The sequence below is a fragment of the Aulonocara sp. 'chitande type north' Nkhata Bay genome, linkage group LG2 (assembly GCF_057382095.1).
Source record: "Aulonocara sp. 'chitande type north' Nkhata Bay isolate Kocher_YH1m ecotype deep benthic linkage group LG2, A_spYH_male_GT1.1, whole genome shotgun sequence".
In the NCBI taxonomy this organism is placed as follows: Eukaryota; Metazoa; Chordata; class Actinopteri; order Cichliformes; family Cichlidae; genus Aulonocara; species Aulonocara sp. 'chitande type north' Nkhata Bay.
The window spans coordinates 622,931-636,160 of NC_141345.1; the positions used below are offsets into that span (position 1 = coordinate 622,931).

General features: G+C 41.9%; 1 protein-coding gene across 8 annotated transcripts in view; it reads left to right on the forward strand.

Moving 5' to 3' along the window:
- Positions 1-13,230, forward strand: part of atp8a1 (ATPase phospholipid transporting 8A1) — a 109,091-nt gene that overhangs the window by 84,621 nt on the left and 11,240 nt on the right. For all 8 annotated transcript variants that reach the window (XR_015130387.1, XR_015130388.1, XM_086300679.1 and 5 more), the window contains 5 exons: positions 12-134; positions 4,886-4,964; positions 6,030-6,091; positions 6,346-6,402; positions 6,706-6,813. Coding sequence is in view for 6 of the 8 variants with exons in the window: in XM_086300679.1 (XP_086156805.1) it covers positions 12-134; positions 4,886-4,964; positions 6,030-6,091; positions 6,346-6,402; positions 6,706-6,813 (429 nt within the window). In the remaining 2 variants the exon portion in view is untranslated. The remainder of the gene's footprint in view (positions 1-11; positions 135-4,885; positions 4,965-6,029; positions 6,092-6,345; positions 6,403-6,705; positions 6,814-13,230) is intronic.

A 13,230-nucleotide genomic window follows, 5' to 3' on the forward strand; every position in this document is an offset into this window, starting at 1 on the left:
TTTTTTCGTAGATCTTCACTGCCTTGCCTCCTCTCACTCTGGGAATATTTGAGCGCTCCTGCAGGAAAGAGAATATGCTGAAATACCCAGAGCTCTACAAAACCTCCCAGAATGCCATGGGCTTCAATACCAAGGTAATTTGATCCTCTTATCACATGTATGTTATCTATGTGGATGTTTCCTGTAACACGTAAACAGATTTCAGTACTTTTAGATTAATTATTTTTCTCAGTTTGCTCTTCATTGCAGTCCTAAGTATAAGTATCATGTTCTGTGAATATATTTCATGTAAAGTCTAACAGTATGTGGGTGTAACAGTATTTTCCATAGACGTAGTATGTCATTAATACTGTTAGCTTTACTGACATGCTTCAACAGCCCAGTGTCGGTAACAGCCATTTCTTTAATTCTGCTCAAATTAAGTGACAACAACAACAAACTTATACTAAAGTATGTTATGTTCCTTTTTATTGTACCTTTTATGATTGGGAATTAATTTTGTTCTCCACTAAATTAAAAGGTTAAAAGTCCCAGTAATGAAATCACATTAATAACGGGACAGCGATCTGTTGTGTTGACGTCTCAGTGACCTGGCAGCTGCAGTTTGTGGGTATCCGGTCGTAGCCTGGTTTGGCCTGGCTTGACCTGTTCTGTCTGGTTGCGGGGGCTGTCTGTTAGCTTCCCCCTTCAACTGGTAATAAAGTCGTCTCGTCCTTTCTCCATGCTGAGCCAGAGACTCCTGGACCCTCCTCACAGGCGTGGTGACCTGGTTAGCACCACATGGAGGTGGATTAAAAGCAGATTGGCCATGGTGGTCACGGGCATGGAAGCTCAGATCTGTTGGGAGATGGCAGCAGAAAAGGAGGGAGTAGAGAGAGTGTGCTGTCACTGTGTAATGGCATTTGTCGCAGAAAATTATGCAATTTGTTTAAGTGAGGTGTTTTTTTGTTCTCTTAGAAGCCTATCAGATCGCATTTAAGCCACACAATACCAGACTGCACGGATCAGACGACGATGGTCCGATCCCGAGTTCGAGAAATACTCACTTCTGTTTTTAAAAAAGCCATTTTAAAATGCGTCCCAATGAACGTGAGCGTTTAGCTCATTTGTTCTGATTTGTGATGAATTGTTACAGATAATAAATAAATAGATAAAATTTTAATGTAGCATCTGATCCTACTATTAAAAAACAGCTGGTTAGTCCATAGGAGGCTCTAGTATATTAGCATCTTAATATTACACCTAACAGCTGGATCGCCAGTCTGCTCTGCATGATATCAGAGTACAAATACACAGGAAGAGGTTGTTTACCAAGTATAACAAGTATACCTTAGTACTTGTCTTGCATGTAGTTTCTATTTTTTTCAAGAACACGTGTAAAGGATAAAGTTGCTTTGATAACACATTCGTTTTAAAATATCTGACACTTGCTGACGCATCCATCTGTCACTGACTCCATGATCACACTGGTTAGAACTGGCACTAACAACACCTCCTGCTTTATCTTTGGCACAATTTGTACTTCTAAGTATGTAAATTTTTCTACCACATTAAATTATAACCTTTCAGAAGTTTGTTTCTTAGCTACACACTTAAAAGTGACAGAAGGCAGCGTTAAGATTGAAACGTCTCGTAAAGTTGTAGCTTTGAATCTTGTGTTTTTGTAAATATACATGATATGATTAATCAGTAAGTGTCTGTAGAGCAGCTGTTGCACACAATTAGCCTTTGTTTAATTAAGAAAAACATATCGTGAACATTAGGTGTAGCCCTGCTAATGTCACACATTTTTAATACAGCAAAAAGCTTTTCCCAGCAGTGTGAAATACATATATAACATTTAAAGGCTGTAATGTCACAGTTGATAAATTGGCATAACAGCAGTGAGTGGATGTGTGCTGACTATCTAAATGAAATGGAAAAAATAGGTCATTTCACAGAAAAACAAATAGACTAAATGTGAACCAAGCGCCCTGTGTTCTTTGCACATCACTTCAGATTTTATGATTCACAATTGTTTTATTATTAATCATACTTTAATGATTTATGACCACTTCATAAATCGTATGACATTTTCTGTGAATCCTGTTGTATGATGGATTTCCCTTTAATTAGCTTTTTGCAAAGACTTCATTAAGTTTCTGGTGCCAAAAAAAGGAATCATTAAAAATATTCATGTGATAGTTAGAAGCAAATGAACCTCCATTTTTGTTTGGGCCACATTTTCCAAGACTCATAAATGATGACTTGGCCAGGTCAGCAGGTTGTTTTTGCTGGCTTGTCCACTCTATTCCCGAGATATTTTCCTTGCAGCTGGCCCGAGGCGAGGCAAGAAAATCCAGCAGGAATTTGGCCCCTCGAAGCCTGTCTTTCTGCTCGCCCGGCTCTTTTGTACACAACAGATACTGTCTTTGTGAATTAAAGCTGTTTGTGTTGAGGTGCGAGAAGGGAGAGACGGAGGGTGTTAGAAACTTCAGGCGTGGCTTCAGCTGTGTCGCTCATTCACTTTTAATTACAAATTCTAGACACCTAAACCGCCCTAATAAACCGCGTTCCCCTTCGTGCGGCCTCGGTGATCGCAGCAGTTTACCAGAAGCTATCACCTCCTACATAGCACCATTACTTCTCTTGCATACGGTTTTCCTCAAAACTGAAACAGGAAGCGTGGGAGCAACTCTGGAAATATTTGGCTCGATATTAATTACTGGCCTTCGTGTGGTTTAGGTTCTTTTTCTTATTTTTGTTTTTGGCAATTAGGATTCTGACAAAGGGCCGAATATTTGCAGGACAGACGAGGCATTCATTCGGAGCGCCAGCCCCAGCAACTTGCTGCGTAACAAGAAAGAAAAGAGCCTGGTGGCTGGAGGGGCGAAAGGGAGGATCCTACTGTGACAAATGATTATGAGCATTTATTGATTTCATTAGCATTCATTATGGTAGAGCGGAAACTGGGGCTGGCTTACACTCCCACAGAGTTTGGGATTGAGATAGCTGGGGAGGAGGCTGGTAGAGAGCTGAGCCTGCCAGTGGGAGGCTAATTGGCATAAACATGTGATTGTAACATTGGTGATAATTTAATACACATTTGACCACAGAGATAGAGGAGTGGGGGTTTGCTTTGGCTGGCCCTCACTCAGTGTATTGGGTTTTGTGTACACAGTGGGAGAGTGAGGTAATCCAGGATTGGGGGTGGCTGCTAAAGGACTTTAGATGAGGAGGTTGTGCTACAGCGACCAAAAACAAGCCCGTGGCGTAGATTAGAGCAGGACTTGTTCCTTCACTGTGCCCATTCATTTTCCAGCCAGATGATCTCAAGTAACCCTACACAGTAAAATAGTGCGAATAGCTGTTCTGAAGACCACAACATACAGAAAGTGAGTTTCCAGGATGTGTAATTCATCTTGTATAAGTAGTGTTTAATATTTCACTGACAGGTTTGCTGAAGTTGTTGAAAAGCGAGCCTTTTTAAAACAAGCCAGATACTAAAACGTGATGCTTTCCCCCGTTTGCTTTTGATTTTTTTAATGCCCTGCTCCATCTATTATTATTAACCTTTATTTAACCAGGAAAAGTCCCATTGAGATTAAAAACCTCTTTTGCAAGGGAGTCCTGGCCAAGAGGCGACAACACGTTGAAATTACAAAGTTACATACATATTATAAATAACAATTACATTTTAAAAACATTTTTCTCTGGCTCTCTCAATCTGGACTTAAAAGCATTTAATGAAATAAGATCTGCTATCTTCCAGTCTTTTTGCATCATGTTCCATGTGAAAGGGGCAGCATAAGTAAAAGCCCTCTTTCCCAGTTCAGTTCTGGCAAATGGAACATTGAGCAATAAAAGATCGCTTGAACGCAGACTGTAAGAAACAGTACTTCTCCGTGTGAGCAGATCGCAAATGTAGGTGGGCATTTGTCCAAGCAGGGCCTTATAAATAAAGATGCACCAGTGAGCATCTGCCCTTTAATCTCGACAAATTTTCTCAGGATTCACAGCAGCGTCTGTGTTAGCACAGCGGGGGAAAGGCGGCACAAATATGGAGTGTTTTTTGGCAGAAAGGATTTTCACGGCTGTTTCATGGTACATCACCCATTAGTGTTTTGTTTGGCCATCGCGTCGCATAATGTGAATTTGAAGCACCGCGGCTTTGGAGAGAGAGAGAGAGACAGTATGGATGTAAACGATTCAAGTCTACATGCTTGCGTAGACAGACGCACACGCAGACTGCGGTTTTCCAGCAGGCTCTCAATAATTACCGTGAAAACAGTTTAATCTCTGTCAGGCCTGTCAGTCTCCCTGTGTGTGTTTCTAGATTTATTTTTGCTTTTTTAAACTCTGCTGTCATTTATTACTACACCAGTTAAAATCCTCACATGAAAGGGCCGAAGCCTAATGAAATATAATGAGAGGAAACCCTCACACTGGCAGCTCATACATTAATGTTATACAGTGTTTGTGTTGTTGAGATGAGTATGTGTATTTTTCTTACACCCACTGATTCGTTTTGTTTTAATTTATTCTTGACTACAGGGAAAATGTGCAAACTTGTATTAGCTTTAACTGCCCATGAACACATTCAGCAACCTCTTTCTCCCCCATAACACACACAGAGGATATACAACGTGTCTGTCAGCGGGGCGGCCATTCAGCATGGAGGCCCCGACAAAACCGCCACTTAGCCTAGCGCCTGGCTGGCACAAAGGGCCCAGGTCAGGGGTCACTTGGAAAGCTGGAGCTCCCAACACCCTTTTCTCATGCTTTTTTTCCACTCTCTCTCCCTCTCACCCTCTTATTGGAATCTCTTGCTGTCCAACCTCCCCCTCCCCTGTCCTCCCCCTCCTATACATCCTTTCCCTCCATCCCTCTTCCCTCTTTTTTGCAGGTCTTCTGGGCCCATTGTCTGAACGGCCTCTTCCACTCCGTCATCCTCTTCTGGTTCCCCCTTAAAGCCTTCCAGCATGGTAAGTAGCTCCCAGAGACTCCTCCACGGCTCTCGGTGGACCTGGCGCATAAATAAGGAGGACAGTCAAAGACACGTATTTTGTCTTAATTAGTTCTCTTTTCAACCATCCAGTCATGAATTGCAAACATGTGTGTGCTCCAGTCCGAGGGACACGCAATAACAAGCCCATGTTCATGTTTGCCCTAATGACTGCTGAAATGCTTTAGCGTGCAGTTATTGGCACTTACTTAGCTTTGATAGATAACATAGACCCAATCAGGTGCTTTCTCTGCGGCCAAAATGATGTTTTTATTCAAACAGAGAGCTTCGTGAGTGCAAATAACTTTATTGATCCATAGAAGGTCAATTGTGCATGTTTGGCACGTTGAGATGGTCTCTGTGTGTGTGGGTGTATGTGCAGAGAGAATAGGGATCTTTGAGCCGGTAAGTCTTGGCTGGCTGGAGCTAAGGACCACACAAGCTTGGGCCTGCTCTCCAAACAAAAGGCGCCAAGCCCCTCACTGTGACTGACAGGCTGTCAGCAAAGCCTCAGCGCACACAAGACATGTGACCAGCCGGAAGTAAAGGGAAAGGGAGCCTCTCTTTCTTTACTGGCAGTGCACACTGTTGATATTTTAGCCAGAGCCCAGGCCCACTTGGGCGGTATGAAGCAATATGTCTGTGTGACTCACAGCTTATTTCAGTCTTATTAATTTAGGAAGTTATACGAAAAGCATCGGATTCCTTTTTAATGGCAGAATTAATTAAAATGTTCCCAGAAAAATAATTTTACCCTCTCTTTCAGCACTAAATTAGCCAGAACTTTTCGTTTTTGAATATGATTAATGGACACCAATTCTGCTGGATTTGCATACACATACTGCCTTGAAATTAACATTCCAGGCTCTCTCAAGGACAGTAATGGAAGCAGCGTTTGACTGTGGTTTCTACTTTTAGTTCCCTGCTCCACTCCAAGCACTTTATGACAAAACTCACATTGATGTACCTAAAGTGTTACCCTATGTGAAACCTAAGAGCTGAAGAAGGACAGCTTAAAAGCCTCTGCTGCTGATTCCCTTCACAGATACAGTTTTTGGCAATGGAAGAACTCCGGACTATCTCCTCTTAGGCAACATGGTTTACACGGTAAGTGCACCGGTCTTCTTCCCTGGCAGTGTTTCTGCTGTGTTACAGACTTCGGGTGTGTGAGCCAAGTGTTCTTAAATGCCAGCGAATAAACATCAGCTATATTTCCTTGTCTTCTTCTCTTCAATTGTCTGATGATCTTTTCCAGTTTCGTTTTTCCCAGTAAAATGCTTTCTTATTGCGAATTCAGGTATGTGGGATGAACTTCACATGATCCTCTTTGCTGAACGAACATGTGGTTTGTGTCTCCGCAGTTTGTCGTCATCACAGTTTGTCTTAAAGCCGGCCTGGAAACCTCGTCTTGGACCATGGTAAGTTGAGTCCTCCTTCTCTTTTGCTATGCTTCTGTTATCTCTTTTCACTTTTACGTGGCCGCTGATACCTGTGACTAATTTTACATCCTCTTCTTATCGCTAAATCCCTTTATGGTATGTTCTCGCTAGGCTTGTAAATGTAAACCAAGTGAAATGTACGGTACCTCTTTTAAGTTACCGGAGAGCATTCAGTGTTTTAAGCCCAAGGAAGCGTGATTAAAATGGCTCGAGTAAATTGTAGCAGTGCTCAAATCACAAAACCTTTTGTGATACTTACTGTCCTCTGGTTGCTCCTAACAGTTCAGTCACATCGCCATCTGGGGAAGCATCGGCCTGTGGGTGGTGTTTTTCGCTATCTATTCCTCCTTGTGGCCCCTCATCCCTCTGGCACCTGACATGTCAGGCGAGGTAAACACACATGCCGGCGTGCACACGTACACATGCTTCCCCCAGTCCCAAAAGAAACTGCTGATATAATCAGCTATTATAGACACATCTGTAGCTCCTTATGATTCATTTTCTGTAGAAAGGAGCTGGTGGGAAAACCTTAAAAAAGATCTTTGTAAGTAGAGCCAGAGGAGTGTAAACTGTCAGACCTCTGGCTTGTGTTGCCTAATGACTTAATTGGGCCAATTTGCCCTGTGTTTGTGTTAAAATTTCTCCCTCAGCTCTGAGTATCCACAGGTGAAACTGAAACAGTGAGGCCGTCTAGAAGCTAAGCAAAGAGAGACACGGGTGACTGATAGCCTAAAAATGTGTCCGACAATCATTCAACCCCTTGAACATCAATCACATCCGTCCTATTATCCTTCCACTCATTTTCTTTCGTGTTGGATGCTCGTATTGAACATCACTATGAGACAAAGGCTTAAGGCTGCTTTAGCCATCAGGTTTCATTCAGTGTTTCTCTGCTCTTGGATATCAAAGATGTCAAAGAGCTCTGGCTGTGGTTTCAGCAGATACACCTGCGGTTAAAACCTTCTGTTTATGTGGGACAACAACTTGGAAGAAAGTTGTCTTAAAGACAGAGGAGGTAAAATTGCTTTTTGTCAGACGGAGAAAGAAATGAGGGACTACACCAAGGCCCAGAAAAGTTTTAATTATTCAAATATTTTCTTTACTTTTTTCCTTTCAGGACCCGGTATTTACGTGTGAATGTAACTACTGTAACTGTCACCACAGGTGGTTAATGGGAACCTATTAAACAGGTGAAATTTCCCAGTACATTGTGGGCAGGAGACTGAGGCATCTTTTCATTGCGTAACAATAACACTGCAGGAAACCATTCAAAGAAAAGAGGAAAATAACATCTTACAACAAATGTTGTCTTTGCAGAGGTGCTGTGTAGAGATCCCTCTACAATTCACCTAATGTGAAACTGTTCCTTAAAAACAAAAGTGGGTTTTAGTCTTGTTGACAAGTAAGAAAAACTTGGGGTTTTATTACAAAGCTTTATTCGTCCTGTGTGCCCAATTTGAGATGAATACTTTATGCATCTGAGGCCTCAGCTAACATGTAAAATGTAACACATTCATCACTGTTTGATTATTTGTGGGCATTTCAGACCGCTTGAGATTGTTCAGGGAAATGTAGAAATAAAAGGAAGAAAATGGCTTGTGAAACTCAGTCCGGGTATATTTTATGTGGACACGCTGAGTTAGTGGATTAAAATCCTCTGAACATATTGTCTCATAATAAACAGCTACAGTGTACTGCCTTATGTGAAGCTGAATAGAAGTGAAAAATATCTGTGCACAGTTATATTTTGGTAAATGACCATGAACTTCAGAAACGGCAGCCTTATTTTTTGTTTCTCAGATTGAGGATTGGGTCTTTTTTCATGTATTATTGCTCAGTAAATTATTATTTTTGGAAAGAGTTTGACATTTAATTAAATGGTGAAAATGAGTAACGTCTGTTAGATATAATAATACAGCCAGCAGACAGTTGGCTTAGTCTAGCAGTAAGACTGGTTGCAGGCTGCAGCTTTGTTTGCCAGTAACAGGATCCACCTACTAGCACCTACAAAGCTCACTGATTAATTAACACGATATGTCCTGTTTGTTTAATCGGTATAAAATCCAAACACGTCTCTTTTTTTTACAGAGTGTGCGTGCTTAATGTTATTTTGGCTCACACAGCAATAATCCTGCACATATGAAAGCAGTAAAATATTATTTTTACACTTTGGTTTTTGTACAGATCAAACAAATGAGATGGAGCATGTTAAGTGGTGATTTTTGGATAGCCCCTGCTTCCAGTCTCTATATTTGGCCAGATTAACCTCCGGCTTGTGTACATTCATATATACCACAGAGATATAAGAATGGTATCAATCTTCTCTTCAAATATTCTGCCAGAAAGCAGAGGATTTTTCCCAAAATGTCACGCAATCCCTGTAGGAGCTACAATTCTGAGTCAGATCTCCTTCATCTCTGATCAGTTCTGTTGGGGAGATGATTGCAGGTTTTGCTTTTGGAAAGGAAGATCTCTGTGGCAGATTTTCTTTGTTAACCTTTGGACTGAAGAAAGAATTTCTATGTTGCGTCTAGTTGCATGTAGTATTCTCATCTGACAGAGGTTTTACTACTGCAACAGTATGTTTGGCGTACAATAACTCCACATGTTTTGGGTACTTGTTTGTGCGTAACACAGTAAATAACATAAGTAGGTGCACATGTACAGAAATGCTGACTGCTATACCCTCACTGGGCTCAGTGTACTACTCACTCAGTAGTACACACACACACACACACACACACACACACACACACACACACACACACACACACACACACAGGGAGTAGGTATATTAGCTTAATTCTATCCCCTGTCTGTGAAGCCTGCTGCTTTCATCCGTACCCTGCAGCACTTGACTGAAGACAGTAATGGTGTCCTCTGGGTAGTGGGTAACTCTATGCCCAGCCCTAACTCAGGGATGCCAGTATATCATCAAACAGGGACACATCTCTGAAACTCGAGAAGGAGTCAGAGACACAGGCACCACTTCCAAGACCTTGTAGCCTCTGAAGAGTAGGATTATTCACAACCCTGATGAAGCCCCGCATATTTCACCATAGCCTCCCTAATGTGTACTTGAAGGTAAAAAGGAGAAGAAGAAAAAGCGCTCTCTGTCCTTTATATCTACTTTCTTTTATGCTCTCGGCTTTTTCCTGCCTTCTCCTTTTGTTCACCCCACCCCATCTCTGCCAGCTGAAAAACTGCCCGAGGGCCTACAGCATAACAGACACCAGAACTCCCTTCCACTCCTGCCTCGGCTCTCACACACAACCCAGCTCACCACCTTTAACATGTTAAGCAGCACTCGGCTTCACAAGAACCCATTCATCAATGTCAGGCAAAATATTCCTTGGACGTACGACCGGGCAGGTGCTGGATCAATCGTCCAAACACCCCGAAACAGCTCGTATGGTTTTCACAGGTACTCCCTGAGAATGGCTTTGTCCCAAATGATCACCTCACTGAAGTCTGAAACAAATATCAAAAGAAAATGTCAGATTATTCTGTTCAGGCAGCGTAATCTGCCACACTAAGCGGCTTAGCCTCACCTCAGGAGATGTCTCATGCACACTCTGTCGCACTGACCTGTTGCCTGCTGACATGCCTGTGCTATCAATGCAGCTGTCTCCCTGCACACTTTGTCCCCCGCTCTCTGCTCACACCTCTGCTGTTTTCCAATTTCTGCTGCAAGCTGCAGCGGAGCATCTATCACTCAGTCAGACTCGAGTGCTTGTCATCAGCATATGGATTGTACACTGCAACGGCTTCTTCACAGTTTCTGCTCAGAGACTCTTATTTTTCAAAAAGGAATAGCTTTGCAAAGATGTTTGTTGATGTGTAGCAGGCCAGGAATACACAGGGCTTTCTGTGACAGCCTGTGTGACATGGACAAGAATGAAAACAATTTCTAGAGAAACAGATCAGCTTAGTGACTATTATGAATGGTTTTTATTCAGGACTGCTTTTATTTAGTTTAACGTTAGTTAAACTCTTCTACCAAACCACTACATCGCTCCTGTCTTCAGTCGTCTGTTAGCCACTTTATTCCCCCTCAGAGTACGCCTCCTGAAATATCTGCTCTATTTTGAAGCAGTGAAGCAACTTGTAAACAGAAAATATTAATGCAGTAATGGAGGAAAATGGAAGAGCTGCAAGAGTTCAAGCTATCAGTAAGTGTGAATCAGTGTCATTTATCTAAACTACGCTCCATAAAATGCGCATCAGCGTGCTGCGTGCATCCCAGCCAGAAGGTCGTGGGTTTGAATTGGGAACTTTCTTCGGACTTGTCTGTGTGGGATCTCTCTGGGTACCAAACACATCCACTTTAGGTCAAATTGGTGACTCTAAATTGGCCATAGGTGTGAATGCTTGCCTGTGGTTGCCTGTTACTCTGTGGTAGCTCTGCAATAGGTTTGCAGTCTCTGTGGTAGACTCGACAGCTGTGAATCGGATAAGTGGGAGAAAATGGACGGATGGATGGTTGGATGTCATATTAAAAACACAGACATGGATTTTCTAAAAAATTCAGTTATTTATTTTTAGTAGCTTTAAAAAGTGCTTACTGCTTTCATAAACGACAGTACCAGTAACTTATTTTACTCTGTCATTGTATTTTGTGCATTTGAACTTGCAGGGAATCACTCATATCTGCTTATTTCAGCATAGGGTGGAGGAAAAAACCCTACCTCAGCGAAAGCTGAAACCTGTCTGAAACCGCTAATCCATCATCTGTCATATTTAGCTTTCAGTTACAGTTGTTTATTATTGTTTGTAGCATACCTGAAAAGGAATCTAAGATTTGAGTGTTCACTGCCAAATTTCCTCCAAGCGCCAAAAGTCCTGCCCGTGATGAATGCTCTTGTCTGTGAAATAAAAGTCCTAATGAGCTTTTCTTTACAAAACAAACACACAACAGAGCAAAGAAACACGGCAGGTTATCAGATCTGACTGCAAAGTCTGTTCACGGATTAGAATTATTGTCACAATCCCCCCAAAACCTGCCCTATAATTGGTATATCTTCCTGACTATTTAACTTTTTTGAAATATTAGAAATATTATTCCACATCGTTGAGGCTGCCTTTGTCCCTTAATTCTTATAATCCTCCTCCAAGACTGAAGAGTGTTCTTGTCTAAGATTGACAAGCACCACAACACACATTTAGTGTAATTACCTAATTAAATGTACAGTAAGAGTAAAGAGTTATTATTAATGCCACATGTGGAGTTGGCTGTGAGACTGCTGACTTGTGTTTATAAAAGTCATAAGTTATATGTTTCTCTGCTTTTCCTGCTGTCTTTATTAAGCAACACAAAAATAACATGGAGTCGATGAAAAATACAACAGAGGAAGTTGTTTGTTTTCCATATTCTGCATTTTTTGGGTGGGTGTGTGTCTCTGCTGATGACATATGTAGAAGTAGTGGACTTGTCTTGTCTTACTAAGGCTCCCTGTTCGCCGTTTTATTGCCTTTGTTGGACGATTTTTGCGTTTCATACCCTTCTGTTATCGGATTGCTAGCTATGCTTCCATAACAAGTCTGAACTTTGTATTTGCACAAGAAAGGCTGCTGAGGGTTGAAACCACACTTGGCCAAATATATACTTTCATCTTCAATTTCCCTTCTCTCCTTGAAGCCGACATGCACATTGGTGTCCGGTCAAGCCAGTTGAGGGAAAAAACATAGATGCAGACTGAAGTCGAAGACAGGATGTAGCATATTAGTCTAACCGTCTCCTCTCAGCCTACCTGAAAGCAAAAAGAAAACGTCAAACACAGAAGCTCTGTGTACTCAAACTGCCACTGTCTGAATATTAGCATCTCTTGGATGCAGCTGCTAAGTGTTATGAAGTTGCCTTTTCACAGTCTTGTTTGCAGAATCCAGAGCATATCTTGGGCCTGTGGAGTGAATAGTGGAGCAGTGGACAAACTCAGCTCACATTTACCATTACAATGGCAGGTATTAGCATAATTCAAGCTGCTGAGACTATGGGCTTTCTTAGGCATGAGCACCTGGCTGCTCATGCCTAGGATCAAGGATCAAGTCTTGATGGAAAAACAATCCTAAAATACTTTTGAGTTTTCCCTTGAAGCTTTTTTCTGAAGTTAAAGGATTTACGTCTTTCAATAAAGTTACATTTTTGATGTTCTGTATGTTTAAACTTTTATTTAAACCAGGTAGATTTGCAGATCACAAATTACTTTTTTTCCTGGAACCTCTTCATTCAGATTCCACCTTGATAAACAGACACAGCTCTGTTATCAATACATTTTTCAAAAATGCCTCTCTGTGCAAAATGGGTTCAAAAACATAAACAGCTGTGGGATCCTGTTAGTCTGTGATTTGAACAGGAGGAACAAATCGTGGCAGGATCAGCCTGATGTTATTTGTATCCTGCTGCAACTTTACTGTATAAAGAGCAAACATCTCCAACATGTCAGGAGTAGTTAGTCATTACAACAAGTGTTTGTAAAGTAAAAATCACGAATCTGGGATCCTGTTTGTCTGTGATTTGAACAGCCCAGCGCTGCTCCTGATGCAGGGGAAACCAATCCTGCAGGGAGACCTACCTCAGCAACTGTGCAGGTGAAGCCAAAGGGCAGATTTGCTTCACCGTATTTTCTAGTCTTTGGCTTAGAATGAAGTTGGGTTGGAAACATATTCAGTGATGCTTCATCTCCTGCTTTGCGTTTGTGTGGGCGCCCCGTGCTAGCAGTGTCCAAGCGGTTTCTTTTTTCCCCTCTTCATACCGCGCCCCCCCTGCAATGGCTCTACGCCCCCCCTAGGGGGTGGGCACCACACTTT